This window comes from Ochotona curzoniae, unplaced genomic scaffold, assembly GCF_017591425.1.
Source record: "Ochotona curzoniae isolate NIBS_2020 unplaced genomic scaffold, NIBS_Ocur_1.0 contig_50, whole genome shotgun sequence".
Taxonomy (NCBI): domain Eukaryota; kingdom Metazoa; phylum Chordata; class Mammalia; order Lagomorpha; family Ochotonidae; genus Ochotona; species Ochotona curzoniae.
In genome coordinates, this window is record NW_024466446.1 from 5,777,084 (window position 1) to 5,796,633 (window position 19,550).

A 19,550-nucleotide genomic window follows, 5' to 3' on the forward strand; every position below is an offset into this window, starting at 1 on the left:
AGAGGCAAAGTGACAGAGAGAGGGGAAGAGACAGAGGAAAAAAAAATCTTCCATCTGTTGGTTCACTCCCCAAATGGCTGCAACTGCAGGGGCTAGACTAAATTAGACTAAGGCAGAGAACTCCATACGGGCCTCTGGCACAGTGGCAGGGACTCCAGTACTCAGGCCACCTTCTGCTGATTTCCAGCAGAGTGGAAAGTCAGGTGGTCAGCAGAGAGCTGGATGAGAAATGGGGAAGTTAGGATGGGATGCTGCTCTCACAGGTAGCGGTTTACTTTGCTGAGCCACACACCAACCCCTACCTTTCCTTCAAGGGAAAATTTTTTTAAAAAAATTAGTACATATTTTAAACTATGGAAGCTCAAGATAGAACCTTGAAGAAAGCAAATATTCAGATTCTACCTAAATGTTGCTTCAGAGACTGAGAAAGAGCAGAATTGGAGTGATCTGGACTCGACTACTCTGTAACAAAGCACCGTCTCACCATCACATTGACTCATCACACCTATTTTTATTTTCTCCCTGGAGCTGTGGGTTCAGAAAACTGTGGGTACCCAGGGTTGGTAAGAACTACAATGTATGTCATTGCACCAGTAAGCAACAGTCTGATCATTTTTGACAGCTTTCTCTAAACCTAGAACCAATATTTGCTGAAGATCTATTACGTACTATGTGTGCGCACATGATCTTTCCTACTTGGCACAGGGGTCCTACCAACGAGCAGTCTGATGCGGGTACCTGGCAGAGTTTCATGGCAGTCACCAGCAGAGATGGGATCTGCACTGGCTTTTCTGACTCCAACGCTGGGGTCTGTCCTCTCACTGTGTCCCACAGGACAGGAAGTGCTCTGGGCTGCTTGGAGTTAACCTCTCTTACATGTTTGTACTGCTAGCTCAAGCAGCCCACCCATGGTTAAGATCCACTTGCCCTGTGCCCCAGAGGCGAAGAGTTACAGAAGCTGAGGCCTTGATCCAGCTGTCAGCACCTGATGAGACATATCACCCAGCAAGATAAAACTCCTCAGTGGGGCAGAAAGCAAAGCCTGCCATGCCCGGTGGACACTCGGAGCAAAGACAAGGCACAAGAATGGCTTTCTGAGTGGCAGGACTTCCAGGTCTCAGCCCAGGTTGCTGAGAGCCAGAGCAGGGCTGGCTGCCATGAGCTCGGCTAGGCCACGGAAGGGAATGAAGCTTGTTTGTGAGGACGAAAGGACATATATCTGAGAACACTCTGAAAATTATAGGGTGAGTGGAGAGTCAGGTGGTATAACCCTGCAAAAAAAATCTGAAGACTAGAAAGGAGAGAATCCAGGCATCGTCGGACTGACTCATCGCCACTGGTTCCCTTCCCAGTGCTGAGGTCCCTCAGGGACGGGGCACATCAGGCCTGTGGGTCTCATTCTTTGGTCTGACCCTGCTGTAAGAACTGCAGGTAGGACTTGAGAGTCAACCAATCTACAGCAGCTCATTTTAAGTTGATCCACAGTGATGTTACAAACATCCAAGTGGTCTCTAGACCAGTGGGGCGGGGGGAGGGAAGATAAGTAAAACCCAACTCAACCATCTTGGAATAAATGGTGCCAGGATGCCATACCTGTGTCTGTGTTCCTGGAATTTATTATTTATTGAAGAGGCAGAGAGACACAGCTCCCATCTGCTACTGCCTTCCCCAAGTGCCCACAATTAGTGTTCCTGGCAGGGAGACGGCAGCATCTACCTTAGGCAAGGTCCCTGAGGGTTGGGAAGCCCGGCTGGCAGCACTGGTCTTCCCCTTGGGTCCCAGGTGGGATTTCAGCCCGTCCCCTTGATACACATCTCTGTAGGATGACGAACAATGGAACACACTGCTGGTGACAGCTTCCATCGAGAGGGAAATACCTAGGTCTGGGACTGTTTCTACAGAAACTGGAGAAATCACGGTATGGCAAGGAAGCTGTACATTTGGTGAGTGCCTTTCTTTCATCTCCACCATTGGAAATGCAGTCATTCCTCTTTATCATGGAGGACTGGTTCCAGAAACTCATCCTCAGACATGGAAACTGAGCCCGCATCCTTAATGCCTTTGGTGTAGACTTTGTCAGGCCTCAACCTCTCCTATCTCCACTGTGGTGATTATCAGTCAACTACTTACTAAAGATCAACTCATTACATGAAGGCAGTGGTACAAAACTAAGACCAGTCCCGTAGGACTCCAAAACTCAACTATCTTCTCTACAGCGAACATTGTACTGCTAGACTCCATGTTTTGCAGGAACTTCATGCCTCAATCAAACAAGGCAACAGTTAGCCAGTGGACCCACAGAATCCAGAGGGCCAGAGACTGCCTTACAAATCCAGCATCTTTGAAACACACTGACTTCCTGTTGCTGGTCCGTTCTAGGAAAAGGCAAGCTCATGTGCTGATCACATACCATTCAAGCTGCACTTTGGTAAGACCACCGCCCTTCGCCCTTCAGGGAGTCTGGGGACTGGGCCACAGTTGCCCAACTCCTTGCTCTTTGCACTGCAAATGAACTCCTCTCTCCCCCACCACCCCAGTGCTGCTGTGCGTCAGGTGAGCAGACTGAGTTTTGGGGTTCTACTACAGTTCTTCCAACCGGCTTTGGGGAGTTGTAGAACAATACTAAAACCTAGAATGCACAAGTCCTCCATATAGAAAAATCACACAGTACTTCCCTATAACCTACACACATCCTCCTTTGAATTCTAAGTTACTTGTAAAACCTAACACAACACAAACACTATATAAAGAGTTACACTGTCTTATCTGGGAAATAATGACAAAGCGGGAAGGGAATGGGGGACCTGCACACGCCCAATAAACAATCACTGTAGGCCTAACTGCACTGCACAGTTCATAGCTGGTTACATCCACGGATGCTAAACCCACAGACATAGAGAGGGCTGACTGTACAACACAGATCTCCCTCGACACACTGGGGTCTAAGCATGGAAGCCAAGCAAGAGGTGCTCCCTGGGGAAAGAGCCTTCACCAGTCCCTCCAGTAACTCGAAAGCATCCAAGTACAGTACTGGGCATGAAGCTCAATTCAACGGGTTCCTTTTTTCATCTGTCCATTTGTTCTCCTCAGCCTTCCTTCCTGGGACAAACACGTATGAGCTTCAAGATCAAAGGAGGAGACTCCATACATGGAAAGATAAAACACAGACAACTTCAACAAAGGTAACCCTGGGCCAGACAGCAAAGGTCAGAGCCATTCCTGAAGAGGTGTCCGAGGCGGTACAGGCTGTGTGGGTGCCACCTTAAGGGGCGTGCATACCAAGTGGTTACCAGAACAGGCATGGGGGGCAGGGCAGGCTTTGTGTGCGTGGTTTTGTGCAGTGGCCTGGGGCCTAAGCCCCCTACCAGGCAGCATCCCCAGCTGAGCTCTGGGGCCCACAATCTCCTGATTGCTTGCAGCTCTGCACGGAAATTATCAAAGCCAGAGAGCCAACAGTTTGACGCCAAAGGGGAAGAGGGGGGACAGGGAGGAGTGGTGAACTGGCTGGTGGTGGGAGGTGGAAGGAGTCCAGGCAGAAAGGGAGTCTCAGGCAGGGAAGGGAAGGACACAGGAGAAGAAAAATCAGAATTCAATACAAATAGCATTTGTGGCTGGGCCCTTTCAGTCAAGTCCTGCCATGCGTGCATTAACCCTCCACCGATGAAAACAAAATCCACGGGCCGCTGCCTGCCTGCTGGGACACATAAAGCTTAGGGGGTATAATACCTTCCAGGTGGGAGTGCCCAGAAGCACACAAAGGTGTTTGACAGGTCGTTTAAAACTGACTGTCAGGGTCAAAACAATACCACCTGCAGGCGCAACTGAGATGTCTTCATCCACTCCCTACCTGAGTTCTCTGCTGTTGTTTGCTTTAAGCTAAGGCACAGTTTGAGCAGAGGACAAGCCTGACAACTGTTCAAACATATGTAAGCACAACTTATTAGCTTGCACATGGAGATAACTGAAGGCTGAAAGAGATACAGACAGAGAGAGAGAGAGATGGGGAGAGGGGGCAGGTTAGCCGCTAGCCGAGGAGAGTCTAAGCGGGGAGGCAGTGCGGTGATGCGCAGAGAGCATCAAGACGGAAGGCTTGCACACGCACAGAACTGTCTGTGAGGCAGTGCAGCCTCCACAGAGGCCCTTCTGCACACTCGTTACGAAAGGAAAGGGGCCCCCTGCCCTGAGGTCTGAGGATTCTTTAACTAGAGTGAACTGTGGCCCCTTCTGAAACTGGTGTCACATTTAAACACCTACTGTTCCCTAGCTTCCCAAGGAATGCGAGCAAGTCCGAGTCTCACACACCGCCCAGCTCTTACATTAAAAAAAAAAAAAATACACACGGGTAAAATGGCTGAAAGAAACTGAATCACTCCCACTTCTGCTCAAAATAAAACTAACCTAATTAAGTCAAGGAATGTTTAGGGCTTTAAGATGCTCTGCAGGCTCTCCTAAGTCACACCCCCCCCCCCAATTACTGCCCCCAGTAAAGTCAGACAGGGAGGCCAGGGTTGGCCTGGAGTCTAGCTTAGGACTGGCAGTGACTGGCAGCGCCTGGGGGGCAGGTAACAGATGAGCAGGCCGCATGGCCAGGGAGCTTTTACCATTCACTAACCCACACGTCCCAACCCCTTCCCCTGGCTGGCATTCTCCCCTGAGAGACGAGGCTGGCAGGACATGCAGCGTGTACAAGCTTCCCAGGAGACACTGACCTGCCCAGATACCACACGCATTCCCTGCACCATTCACATGGCACCCTTAGCAGCAGCAGGATCACATGGGAACACATGGGCATAAGCTGATCCCTTGGGCTGAAGAGAGAAAATGATAAGATTTTTAGTTTTGGAATTTTTTTTTCCGTTCACTTTCACATTTTCTGTCTTTCTGTGTATTTCATAGCATATCTCATACAGGAACACCATACTCAGAAATAAATACACATAACAGGTGGAGGGGGTGCCTGCTCACACGGTCTGGGAATCCAAAATATATGGGACTCTGCACTCAGCAGTGAGCCTCCTGAGGACAAGGTCTACGTTCCCTTACTTCTGTGCAGCAAGACCTGCCCAAGCCTAACCCATGCAAGGCCTCACTTGCCATTGAGGGAAGGACTGTGCAAAGCCACAGCAAGCTGCACAGTGCACAGTTGGATTTCTGAATAGAACCATTTCCCAAAGCGCTTGCGCGCATGTGTGTGTGTGTGTGTGTGTGCGCGTGCACGCGCATTTTAAAATGGCAATGGTCCCACAAAGGCTCACTGTATAGGGGGAATCCCCAGGCCCAATACTAAGGAAGAGTACACAGTGTGTGCTGGCTCAGGGTTAAACAAATACTGATACATTAGGATCTGAAATCAGAATAATCAGGATATCAAAGGCTTTCTTAAAAGCCCTCCAGCCAAGAATCCCTTTTAACTTTATTTAATCCATTCATTTCCTAAACCAATTAACCCAGAGTTCCTTTTCGCACATTACTAGCATTCCAGAAAACTAGTCTTACTTGAAACCCACTTTAGAAAACCCTGATTTTGGTGAAAGGTTTCATTATTTCCTGTGGCCACTTCAGCAGCAGCACGTATCACACCTGCCCACTGACGTGTGCTCACTGAATGAGATCCCTGGCCTGAGCCACCTGTCCCTTGCCAACGGCCAGTTTTCAACAGGATGTTCACAAGTTGTCCAAGTCTGAGGAACAGCCAGAAATTGCAGCTAACTCCCAAAGAGAAGCGCCAGTCTTGGGGCCTGGGGGTGGGGCCGGGGAGGTTCTCGGGAGTCCTCTCAGGAGACAAAACTCTAACTCCGCTCCCCCCATCTCTGCTAACCACAGCTTCGAAGGGACAAGGGCCCAAAGTGGGTGCCAGGCTCACAGGGCTTCTGCTCCTCTCTTACCCTGAGCCTTGGCTGGGGAGCCCTACTGTCATGCACTGCCGGGAACAAGGTTCTATTCTGTGGTGAGAAGCATGGGGAGGCAGCTATTTTCAGCAAGCTAGCTGGGGAAGATGGGGGGCCCACTGGGTTTGTTCAGTGAGGGTAGATTTGGCATTCTCTCTTCTGGGAACACTGTCTAGACTGTATGAGGAATCACTGCTATATATATAGCATGGCTACTTAACCAAGAACTAGAACATGTTCTAATCTAAGCTTCGCCCTGGTGTTAGAGCAGAGGGGATTTTTGTAACGCACCCTCAAATCCCACAGCCGCCAATTTTTTAAGTGATTCATTTAAAAGAAAAACAAACACAGTGCTTATTTTCATCTACCTGAAAGTCAGAATGAGAAAGAGACTGACTTCTCCATCTGCTGGTTCACTCAGCAGGACTGGCCAAAGGCGGGATAAAACCCCATCAGGTTCTCCCTTGTTGTGTCATGATCTGCTAGGATGCGTTCGCAGGAAGCTACATCACATCCAGAAGAGCTGGAACGGACGTGGAATGTGGCTAACATCCCAAATGGCATCACCATAACCCGTCCCAATTCATTTTTTTTAAAGGATGTTTCCTTATATTATGGTTGTTTAATACAACTGGATGAGCACTTCCTTTTAGGAAAAAAGTAGCTGAGATCCTCTCCCAGCAGCATTTTAGAGGTGAGACAAAGCAACAAACAATTCTTGTCCACTTGCTGCCTTGCTGCAAGCAGGCCTGTATGGGTCAGAGAGGAACCCTGGTCCGAACTGCAGCTCAGCCGTGACACAGCAGCAGTGGTCCCACAGCATGGAGCCCTTCGCACAGCATGCCCTGCTGGACAACGATTTTCAGAGTTGCTGTTCTGAAGTGTCTGCTCTTTAAAGAATCACACACACACACACACACACACACACACACACACACACACACACACACACACGAGTCCATTAGGTAGGCCAGCGGCTGCCTGTGCTTGCGCCTTCTGTGTAGTGGTTCAAGGACGAAAAGCTCACAAGATTGGGACTAGCTCAACACAAGCAAATTTGTACATAAACTCCACTGTGGGTTTTTTGTTTGTTTTCTGTTTTTGTCGCTCCAGGAGTTCTCTTACACCACGGTGCTTCTGGAGAGAAATAAGTAGAAAGAAGAGTGGGGAAAGTCTTTTCTTTACACTTGGAAAACGGCAAGGTGGTGCTACAAGGCCAACCTGGCCAGGCTCAAGGACTGGAAGAGATTAGGGCTTATGAATACCTGAACAGAGAGAGATTGCAAATGGTGGTGGAGGGATGATTGCCTCAGGAAGGCCTTTCAAAGGTCTGACAACTTCTCTTGAAGGATGGCCCCGGCAGTGTTCTCCGAATGTAGGACTGTCAGGCCGTGTGTGCGGAGAGCAGTTCAAAGAACACAAAACACTTAAGCGTAATCTTTCACAGAGTGAGCACTCATGGCATAATGATGATAAAATGTTACTCCTGCATCTGACAGGCAACACAGCTGCTGGATGGCAAGAGGAGGGTTCTGGCTATGCCAAAAGCTGCTGAGTTCAATTGGCCTGTTACTCAGTGGAAAAGAGCGCGCGCCTGGCTGCAAAGCTCTCATGTGTCCCTTGTCATCCATCTGGTGCTCAGCTTCTCTCTCTTGCTGCAAAGCCAGTCCACGCTGCCTGCTGACCTCCAGCCTGTCTGTCTTCAATCACACTGAAGCTATGACTTCCAGGAGAAGCTTTCAGGCCTGAGACTGCTACTGGTAGATCTTGGCCATGTCAGAACCCCCAGAATGTCATTTCACTTATCCCTGTGACTCCCAGGCTCTGAGTGACTTGATGGCATCATACATCCTCCTATACCTACACTGTAGACAATGGGACACACACACAGATTCTCACTACCGACCCCACTCTCGGATTATCAACACTCGAAAACTGGTCACAGGCAGGGACTCTGAAAGGCCTAGGTGACCAGCACTGTGCAAATAACAGTCAGTCTTGCAGGAAGGAACCAAAACACGGCAGAAAGGAGAGAGTCAAATAGGTGTCCCCACAAGGAAACCAGAAGCAGAAGACAAAATGGAGGAACTGGACGCAAAGAAAGCAACAAAAGGGATGCGGCTGGGGGGCATGAATCACCTGGCATGCGCCTTGTTCCTCATGACTCATTCTGTTTGTTCGTCTCTACAGCAACAGCAGGGTTGCCAGCAAACAAGAGATTAAAATTTTACAGACGAAAATGAAGCAGAGAGGACAGTACGAGCGCCTTGGTACCACTCACACCCACCTGTTCCAAGAGTTCCACTGGAAAGCAGTGAAAGGAATGACACTTGAAAATACTTTTAATACAATGCATGCAGAAAGAAATTTGAGGACTGATTATAGTCGAAGGCAAACAAACAAACAAAAAAACAAAAAAAAAAAAACAAAGAGCAAAATACATGCAAACCCGAAAGACGTGGCCCATCAGACAAAGCAGAGGAGCTGTGGGTCGGTCGTGGTGAAGTGAAAGGCACGCTAATTTGAGGCTCAAGGATCTGATTCCTGAGGGAAGGAGTCACTACGGCTGCATCCTGCCCTAAAACCAGGGGCCCACATTTCCCCACGGCCACAGAAGGACGGCCTGACAGTGTGCTGGTTTGGCTTTGGGAGATCAAAAATTCACGTAGCAGCTAACAAAGAACAAGCAAAGAAAAATTTCCAAAGCTGTGGAGCCTTGCTACTTAAGATAATGACAGAAATTTATGACTGTTTCCTTCCCCCGGCAGAGAAGGAGCACAATTAGAAGGCTGGAAACAACAGGCCCTTTGTACCAGCATGTAGGGTTTTGCTTATCCTATTACACATTGGCTGAGAGATAAGAATAAACAGGACAACACCCCTGTCTAACCCCAGGAGGAGAGGGCGGAGGGGAAAGCTGGTTGCATTCATTCTTGGGCATGTACCTGCACACCATTTATTTGCAAATTGAGGTACTTAAGAAAATTGTACATGCAACAGTCAGGAACTAGTCTAAGCATTCAGAAGTCTTTTATTGCACAATCAAATCTTTCAAGAACAAGCTGTGAGTATAACAGAGCCTGATAGTTATTCTCTACTGTAAACGGTGTTGAGGATATTTATGGAATTGATCATTATTTCTCTATGTCTTCATCTGTCAATTGAATATTTTTTGTTTAGTCTTAAAAAAAAAAAAAACCCCTCGGGCCTGGCGTGGTAGCCCAGCCTTGAATGCTCTGGGATCCCAGATGAGCGCCAGTTTGTACCCTGGATGCCCTGCTTCCCATCCAGCGCCCTGCTTGTGGCCTGGGAAAGCAGTAAGGGTGGCCCAAAGCCTTGGGACCCTGCACCCGTGTAGGAGACCGGAAGAAGCTCCTGGTTCCTGGCTTTAGATCAGCACGGCTTCAGCTGTTGCGGCCGCTTGGGGAGTGAGTCATCAGACAGAAGCTCTTCCTTTCTGTCTCTTTATATATCTCTGTATATCTGACTTTCCAATAAAAATAAAATAAACTTAAAAAAAACCCTCAAAAGCTAAGATGTGCAAACTTAAAAACACTGTTTCTTTCCCTATGACCTACTGTATCAACAAAGTTTGCACGGAAGATCCAATGGTTATCTGAGACTTCCTCCTCTGCAAACGCAGGGTGCTTGGGAAGCCCCAGGAATGGAGGATTCTGTGTAAAGACAGCAGCTGCTAAGCCAGTCAAGTTCTGGTGACAGTCACGGGAGGAGATGCGCATTGTGCATTCAACACTTCACACAAGTACGACCATAACCCTTGCCTGCCGAGGAGGGGCACCAACGTGATCATGGCCATTTTCTGGTAACTTGCTCATTTTTAAAAAACAAAGACATATTTATTTTTATTGGAAAGTCAGATCTACAGAGAGAAGGAAGAGATAAAGATCTAGTGTCTGCTAGTTCACTTCCCAAGTGGCTGTAACTGTTGGAATTGTTGGAGCTGGCTGTTGCGGCAATTTGAGGAGTGAACCTGTGGATGGTGGGTCTGTTTGTTCTCTCTCTCTTTCTCTTTACTTTCTTTTCCTCTACGTCTTTCAAATAAATAAATAAATACTGAAACAAAGAATCAAGTTATCTTAATAACAGAAAAGCAGGAAAAAGCTGAAAGCACCATTTGTCACCTAGCATCAACCACTCTGTTGTCACTCCCTTCCCCTGCATCCAATTTTCCCAGCGGGACCAGGAATGAAGCTACAACGGAACAGTCAAGCTGGGACACAGAGTTGTAAAGCATAGGGCTTTTAAAACTCCTGTAACCTAAAACTAGAAAATCACTCCAGAAAAAAAAAATACAGGAGATTCTTGATATTCAAATACAGAGGGGAAAAAAAAAAAAGTTTAAACGATCATCTTTGCACATCAAGGTGATTCTGCCCACTTCATTAGGAAGCTATGGACTGCTGAAAGACGGGGATGAGGCCAAGCGTTCCCTGCACACCCACAGGGAGAAGGGGGTTCATGTGCGAGGGCCTGCCGGGAGTCTGTGGCCGGACGTTCCTGCAATGGAGTGGGCGCGTTACGGTGAGGAGCTCCTCTTGTGGAGCCCCCAGTACTTAGGAAATTCTGCTTGTCACTCAATCCCTGCCCGAGACACGGAGGGCATAAAAAAGACACGATGAAAACGGCAGAATATGATTACATATGAATTGTAGCATTGGGAAGAGAGCTCTTCTATACCTCAGAGTCACTTAAAATGCATTCAGATCCTCAGAGAGACGGCAAGAACACGCAATCCCAGAAGTGTATTGTCCACGATTCTTATAGCAGATTCTGTCTTTATGGGAAGCAAAAATAATAAATAAAACAGGAAGTGCAAAGGTACCAAATGAGGGGGAATGTGGGGATGACATGGTCAACACAGCATCTTTAAAGCAAGCTAGTGATTTTTTTTTCTTCAGAATCAGAATAGAATGCAAGCATCTCTCCAGCAACAATAATTCAGGAAGCGAGGGGGGCAGCATGCGTGGGTGGGTAAGGGACGGCTGCCATCACATTCAAAGGGGACTAAAACCATGCAGCCACGTTGACAAAAGTTCTAACTCTCTGCTATGTCTGAAGAAACACTCCTAATTCTAGCACACTATTATTTACCATTCCAGTTGTACATGCCACAGAAATTTCAGAACCAGGCCCACAAACAGTCAGAGAAGAGTTTTCAGCTTGTGCAAATTTGTGATTTATGATTTTTTAAAACACAGTGAAATTATTTATGTATATAGCTTAGAATTTTAAAAAAACTATAAAAAAAACCGTCAAACATGGCTAAGGTTAATTTAGCCATTTTGGTGCGTGTGTGGTTGTTGAGTGTCATTTGCCCAAAAAAAAAATAATGTGCGTGTGGTATAAAATGGTATTCATTCCAATGAAGAAATTCAGAAGTGTGGAATTTGTGACCTTGCATACATGTTTCTAAAACATGAGTTTCGGAAAGAACCATGCCATTCACCAAGAAATCCTTTGATCTCTCAGCGTATCGTAACAGGCGAGTGGCAACGTCCAGTGAGGAGGTCCTTCTGGATGGTTCCTCCTAGCCTTAGGGTTTCTCTAGTTCTGTTTAGGGAACAGAGTTGACTTCCAAGTCTGTCATTGTTGACATTCTGTGAGCAAAGCCTTGTCCATAAATAAAGCAGCAGGGTCCCAGTAGCCAGGCTGAGCCATAAACCCCACTCGGCTGCATGTGGCTCAAGGTGTTGGGCTCCCCAGAGAGTCAAGCCAAGCAAGTGGAATCAATTTAAGTCAGGGTTTGGAAAAACAAAACGTCTTCCCCACCCCCACCCTGCTTCCCCACCTCAACTGGCAGTGGAAGATACCACAATCCCCTTGGCGCTGTTCAAAGACAGCGAGTAGCCATGAAGCCCAGGAAAACATCGAGACTGGACACACTTTATTTCCACAGACTAACAAGGAAGAAAAAAGAAAAGGATATTTGACAACCAACCACAAATTTTTAAATGTGCAGTGCTCCACTTTTAAGCATAAAAGCAGTCTTGTTGCTCAGTGATAGTCACTGTCAATTTTTTTTCTGACATTTGTGCCCAGTACTATTTGTCCTTAGGATACTTTGCCTTATTATTTAAAAAATACAGAGTTAAGCAGGTTTAAAATCCCTTTAAATATCTTTTTTTTTTTTTAAGTAGTAAGCACAGAGCTTACCTGCTTGGGCATGCAAACTTGAAATGGAGCACTTTATAGAATGGCCTGCAGGTCAGCAGGTTCTGGTTTTGGCAGACTGGTGTCAGGAAGGAGCAGCCGAGAACAAGGCTGCCGTAGGTGAAGTGTTCTGGCCACAGTTCCCTCGGGCCACGACTTGGAACTGTTAGCAAACGTGCTCTCATAAAGCACTAAAAACTCCCAAATAAACAGGGCCCCTCAAAAACTGCGTACAAATGAGAAACATTTAATGAACAATCCTTTCTTCACCAATAATGCTGCTGAAATTAAGTCCAGCAGGCTCTTCAAAGGCACCAGAGAAGCCCCCTTGTTAAGGCAAATTCTATATATAGACATCCAAGACAATTATATGATGTAGAGAACCAAATATCTATAATTATCCTGCTTTCTACATTCCCATTATCTTCATAAATATAGGATAAAAATCAGCCTAAATGACTTTCTCAGACCTCCACAAGGATTAAGGCGAGCCAGCTAGCTTTCCTTTTTTTTTTTTTTTTTAAAAAAAATACATGCATGTAGTAAAGATCAAAAGCTCAATGTTCTGGTCAGTTCTTTTCTACTCATGGATTTTTACTAAGAATGTGTGCAGTTTTCAGGGAAAACACCACAAATGACAGCTGTTCGAAAGCATGGAAATTAATTGGCAGCAGAAATTTCCTTGACTAATAGGGAAAAGCTCCAAAGTCACATGTTTTGATGAGTTTCCTTTTCCCATCCTTAGTCAAGCATATTTGCTGTTAATAATTAAGATTTCCAAATAGAAGTACAACCAAGAAAAATTCAGACCACACTCGCTTATCTTTTCTCAGGACAACACAGCCACTCATTACTAAGGGAATCGTGGCATTAACTGGTGATTTTTAGCTAACCAAATCCTAGGAATAAGGTTCAACCTGTAGGTCTCAATTTTCTACAGAAACCAACCAAGACACAGTAAGCACAATGCATTTACTGTTTAAAAAGAAACAAATGAAAAAAATCACAACAAGACAAGCCAGTGCCCCCGCCCCCAGCCCTGGCAGTAAGCCACCTGCTTTTAGTTGCTTTTCTGAGCAGTGGGAATGGATTTACACTGATCCATCCACAGTCTCTCTGACAGGGAGGCTTCTGAGTTTTTGCTCTTGTGACCAGTGGTGAGAATGGATGAGACAGCTGGTCAGGATTAGGTGAACAGCCTGCAGCCTGGGGATTGGGTCATGTTACTGTGCCCAGAGCCTAACGCTATGACCTTGGACTCATTAGCATTATGCTCTCATCACCTAAGCTAACAGCCCCTGATCAGCCACGATCCAACATCCATCACCCTGGGGACGCAGTATGATGCTTTTAGTCCCAGCAGCAATGTAAGCTTCTTATTTTCAAGGCAAGTCTGAGTTGAGCCAAAGAGATCCAAGGACTCGTTACATGGTGGCATCTACCTGTATTCTGTCCCTCAAGGCAGCAATGAAACGTTCCAGCCTAAACAACTGTGGTCTTCCCATGTCAATCACACAGAATGGCCCCAAGAGGGCTCCAGGAAAGCGAGAAATAGTCCAAGCATGTACTGCAAGTGGCACAACAGAGCAACGTACCTGGCCATCCCTAGACTCGGAAAGTTGGCAGGGACGATGAGGACATCCAGGCGGGAGAACGGGTGTGTTCCCAGGACAGAATGTGCTGCTGAGAGGCAGGGAGGGAGCAGCTGCAGGAGGGTCTCTTGGCAGGCACCCTTGAGGCACACTGGGGCAAAGACTCTATGTGGAATGACCTTCTGAGTGGTGGCAGTCGCATTCTGAAAGCGGCAGGGGTATTCCATGTGACCGCAAACACCAACACATCTGGGGAACAACATGAAATAAATAGATGTACTTATTGGTAAATCATGTTTATACCGCTTGCCCTGGTGGTGAGGGATTCTAGTAGACATGGACAACTTTAAGCAGACGGTGGTTCAGACAGGCTCATAAGCAAACACTGTTCATGTGAATTCTCAGCTTGTCTATTTCTGTGAAGCAGTAAGTGAATTAAAAACAACAACAACAACAACAACAAAATCACAATACTTACTGATGTTCCTAAGTCGATTGGGTAGCTTCAACTTAAGTGAAAGTGATAAAATGTTTTAGCATAAACTATGGGTGGGGTGGGGGTAGACTAGACCCAAAACAACCAAATAAATTCTCATCAAAACAGAAATAATTGCTGCTGTCAGTGACATACTTTCAAATATCACCACAGGAGAAAAAATAAACAATCTCGACCATATCAAAGAAGATTCAGACAGGATGCGACAATCCTGCGACCCCATTCTGAAATTTCCTAGAATGAAAGCTTTGGACTCCAATAGAACATGGACCACACGGCAGCCACAGGTTCAAACTTATCCAAAGAACACAACTCATTTTACTGAAAAGTTACCTCGGGATTCTTTATACAGTCCATCAGAGGTTGCCATTAAAGAACACAGAGGCACTTTTGTGCTAGTGTCTTCCCAAATCCATGTTTGGTACAAATTTAACCAAATCAACCTTTTAAGGGAAAACAGACCAGAGCACAGCCTGCACCATCTGACCACTGGCAGTTATTCCGACAAAGGCGAGGCTGAAAGGGAATTCCTAGAACCTGACTCACAGGCCTCCGAAGAACTTATCAACCCAAAGAAAACTACATCAAAGGGACCACTGTTTTTTCACCTGTTAACAAGTCTTTATTCCAACACAATGGAGAACCCCTCTAATTTTAAATTATAAATTGTAATTCTAACTATAAACGCTTACTGGACTCACAGTGAACACTGAAAAAAATCTTAAAGAGTACCAGCACGTGTTAGAACATTAGCAGGGCAGCCTGTAACAGCAACTGCCCTCCAAATTCACCAAGTGACTTCCACCCACGCAAGGCCAGCTAAGAAGACCCAGAGGGTTACTTTCGGAAGCCTCGCCTTTCACTGGTGTGGTAAACAGAATACGGCTTCCAGACCAACGATATTCCATCCTTGGAGAGCCATAAAAACTTCTGCCAGGATGAGGCGAAAAGAAAGGAAGAAAATGGGATATTGACCTTGGGCCAAAGTCTCTGAATTGATGACTCTATCTCATGGAGAAAGTGGGTGCCAGTGGTAGTTGGTAAACACAGAACTGAAAGGTTGCAGCATCTACCCAATGACTAGTACCGCACTGGCACACCAATTAGATCACAGTGAAAATGGCCATTGCTTGAATTCACCACAGCAATATCTTTCTCTAACGCATTTTCACAGGTATACACTATGTTATAATAGTAAGTCCTCTTTGGAAAAGCTTTCCAAACATGTTAGATTATTCTGGTTGCAAGAATGAGCATGATTTGCCATGATCAAAGCCTGGGGGGGGGTGGAGGGAAAGGCGTGGAAAAAATGCAGAAATTAAAGTCAACCAAGCCACGTGCAAAGGAGACCAGTAAGTTTCCCAGTGAGAATGGAAATGGTGTCAGGAGAGCCACTTGTGGGCTCTCACACAGTAATCAGGTTCCAGTGGCTGTTCTCAGCCTAGGTAACTAAGGTCTGATCTGGGCCCCTCCTCATCTCTAACACCATCTCACAAAAGCAGCTGCTGCAGGGGCCAAGAGCTTATGTGAAAGGGCTGTAAAGGAAATTACTGGGTTGTCAGAATCTGGCTTAAGAGTGGTTATGATTGCCAAAAACTCATCAAGCTGAACACTTAGGATCCAAGAATTCTGTTGTATGATCCATTCTTTAATTAAAATTGAACAACCTTGGATTGGACAGTTAGCCTATGGAATAAGATGCCCAGAGCACCCAAGTTCAGTTCCTGATCCTGATTCGTAATGCAAACTCTGCCAGGCAGTAGTGATGGGCTCCTGCCAGACACACGGCAGACCTAGATTGAATTCCTGGTTCTGGCTCCAGCCACAACCCGTTCCTTATTCCCCGCCATTGTAGGCATTTAAGGAACGAACTAGCAAATAAAATTCCTCTCTCTCTCATTAAACAAATCAACAAGCAAACAAAACTCAGTTTTTTTTTTCTGCACCATGACTATGCAACTTAACTACATGAGCCTTCCTTCATACGACAACCTTGTTTCTGCACAGGAACACTGCACCTCTGTAAAGTCAGGTACAGTCATCCATGCACCCATCCATCTTCCTTCCACAGCAATCTTTCACATGCTTTTGTAATTCTAAATTAGATCTCATCCCCACCAAGTTCTGTCTAAAGTGAATAACCTCAATGGCTTTTCTTCTTCACAGCATCCATTTTCTGTGCCTTTAATCATTTTTGATGTATTCCTCTGGACTTTATCCAAGTTTCCATGCTATGCTTAGAACTGTATGGCCCCAACAAAGAACTTGAGAGGTTAACAGAATACAGTACAAAGATTCCCCCTGTGGCTGAAAAAGGTTACACTGCAGCTGAATAAAATTCATAACGTTTCTATGGTGTGTGAGTGCCTTATAACTAATGCACTTACAAAAATGCTCACCCAGAATGCACTGGAGCCAGTGTGAAAAAAGAGCCGGAAGACGGAATGTTCCTCCCATAAGTTAGGTCATGTGAACAGTGATCAAAAGTTCAGTGACCGACACTTCGGCCAAATTTCTGGAACCCAGATGAACACTTTAGGCAAATGAAAGCCTGTGGTATCTGAGGCCCCCCTCTAAAAGTTAGATTTCTATAAATTGAACTGTGGGTCTTCAGAATGTGTGCAGTAGAAAGGGGCGGAGGGGTTGGGGAGAGCAAGAGGGACCAGATGTGAACATTAGCAAAACCCACCGCTGCGACTGGCACTTCAGAGCACCTCTGTTGGCAAACTCAGCACAGCGTCAGAGTTCTCACGGATGAAAACACGAAGCCACTTTCCGACGGCTGGAGGCAGCACACACTGAGGCACGCAGCCAGGGCAGGATGAAGCAAATGTAAGCCATTATTTTATCAGTGGTACAGTTCTGATAGACAGGCACATTGATAAATGAAGGGGAAATTCAGTCACGGTCTATCAGATGTGGTGGGGAGTGTGGGAAGAACTCAATTCCCCCGGTCTCCCATCTCCCTAAAACAAAAACCTTGCTGGAGTGGCGCCTTCCCTCTTTCTCCAGCTCACCCGACTGGCTCAGCCATGCTGTGTTTTCTCTTGTTGGGTCTACTCTCCCTGGACTGTGTAGTTTGAGGCCTGCTCTTTGCTGTGGGTTCGGCAGGCTCTGCATCTGTGTTGTGGACGCAGTAGCAGTCCAGTTGGGTTGGCGAGTGAGGATGAATGCATTTGATGTGGAGGTGGGAGTATTACCCCACTGAGACCACGTACCAAGCATTCCGTCCAGCCAACTTCTGCCAGTAACAAAACCTGGATGTTGATTCTCCTTAGCTGGGTCTGTACTCGGTAACAAGAGAGGAGCAGTACACATTCATTCTGTCCCCTGAACCCCATCAGGAACTGTCAACATCATCTCCTCCCAGAATCCCCACTTGATCTGGCCATTTCCTTCTCCTTTCAGAATAACATTGAGAAGACACTGCAGCTGCTCCTGGGCAAGCAGAGTCGTGGTTTCTGCCCATGCCCCTACCCTGTGTCTCCTGGGAACATGGCCACACGGCAAAGTTCCTACATGGCCTTCCCCTGGCCTTCTTAAGGCCCAGCACTTTCCACTGCGTATCTTTGCCCCTGAAGCTTCAGATGGACGGCCGAGTACTTCTTCACCAGGAAAAGTCAGTCTAAGAAACCCGAGCAGAGCAGTCCTCACTCGACAGGCAAGGAAACGGCCACTCTGCTCAGAGCCACCTCCAACCTGTCAGAACAGCACCCTCGGGCTCAAAGGCAGTGTTCTCAACTTGTGTATTCCTTCCAACAAGGCACACGCTCCTTCATTTATAACAGCACCACGCCCGAGACTCTTCGCATAAAAAGGCATATAGACTGTGGTGATGCATGGATTTTAAAATTTTCAGGTTAAGACTCTAACTTGTCCCTTCAGAGAAGTCAGGCATGGATGTGAATCCAGGCTTTGTTAACTGAACATGGACAAGTTATTCTCTGAGTATCAGCATCCTTAACTATAAAACAGAAATACAGCCTTTCTAGTGTTCAAGCATATTTAATCTTAGGGCTAAATGAGATAATATTTGGATCAAGACTGCCTGAGATCAAATCAATCAATGGCTTCTGTATCAATTCAGGATAAGCTAGGACGTATTGTATAACAAACAACCCCAGTGTTTCAGTGGCTTAACACAAAGAGTTTACTTCTTGTACGTATCAGGTGCAGTGCGACTCTAACAGACTCTCCAGGGCATCCGGACCGCACGCGGAAAGTCTGGCCTCCCTCACTTGCCAAACGAAGACGATGCACATCTCAGTGAAGGGAAAGAGCATGAACTGTGCCCACTGGAAAGCAGCACACACCACTCGTGTCTACAGTTCTCTTCTTCCCTCTAGAGGACATGAGGAGAGTCTAACAAGCAACGCAGGATGGCCCACAGAACTCGGGGAAGGTGGCCCAATACAGACGTGTTCCTGTGCAAGAAGCGGACATCACCTCCCTTCTTCCCCTACTGCCTCCCAACAACAACCAAAAAAACTCAACGCAGGCTGTAAGGTGTGCCCGCCATAAGACAGAGCACACTGCCTCACCTCTGAGACTCCAACCACTGCGGTCACTGTGGCCAGCCCAACACAACCAACCCAAGAGGGATCTGTGCAGTCAAGTGTATCTTAGTTGGTTCTTAAGGATAAGTTAACTATCTGTGCCATTATTCTGTATATTTAAAAAAACCACTGATTTAATGTTTTTTTTTAATAATTTGGAAAATGATTTGATTTGTCCTAGGAATAAGGCATGATGCACACTTGCTCTTTCTGCATACAGTCCTCTCCCCTTTTGGCTCTCTGATCTAGCAGCATCGGAAATCGGGGAGGCTGTGAGTAGACAGCCAGTGAACTATGTGTCATGAAAACCACCCAATATCTAACACTGATTTTTCTCTGACCATTTCTGGAAAAAAGGAGAAATCATTAGTGAAGTTAGTGAACCCTGACTGAGGAGCAGTCTTATCATAATGACCTGGTGACAGCTTCCATGTGTCCCCTGGTCCTAGAGGCCAACGAGTCCAGCGAGGGCAGCTGTCCCTACAATGCATGGGCACAGCAGTCACTGGAACCAAGACAGCCGAGTATGGTTGTGACCCATCAGACCGACAGCTTCTTCATGATGCATCTGACCATGTAAGCAGCACAATCCCATGCTAACAGACGGAGGAAGAGTCACTAAGAAAGCATTTCTCCTGACACCACAGAGGATCTGCACAGACCCTTACGTTTTCTTCTCTCTTCCTGCAGGAACAATATGCCCACATCTCTGTCTCTTCACTCTCTTTCCTTCCCAGTAGGGCTTTTCCTGCTTTGATTAATCCTATTTTTGGTTCAGTTTCTCAGCAGGAATGACTCATATTCCCAGTGCCTGGAAGAAATGCATCACACTGCTCCATCAAGTGTT

At 46.5% G+C, this 19,550-nt stretch overlaps 1 protein-coding gene across 1 annotated transcript in view; it reads right to left on the reverse strand.

Annotated features, from left to right (window-relative positions):
- LOC121162057 (aminopeptidase O (putative)) overlaps positions 1-19,550 on the reverse strand; it is a 261,196-nt gene that overhangs the window by 211,891 nt on the left and 29,755 nt on the right. Inside the window, exon 4 of the mRNA XM_040988871.1 lies at positions 13,655-13,900. Within this exon, the coding sequence (XP_040844805.1) occupies positions 13,655-13,900 (246 nt within the window). The remainder of the gene's footprint in view (positions 1-13,654; positions 13,901-19,550) is intronic.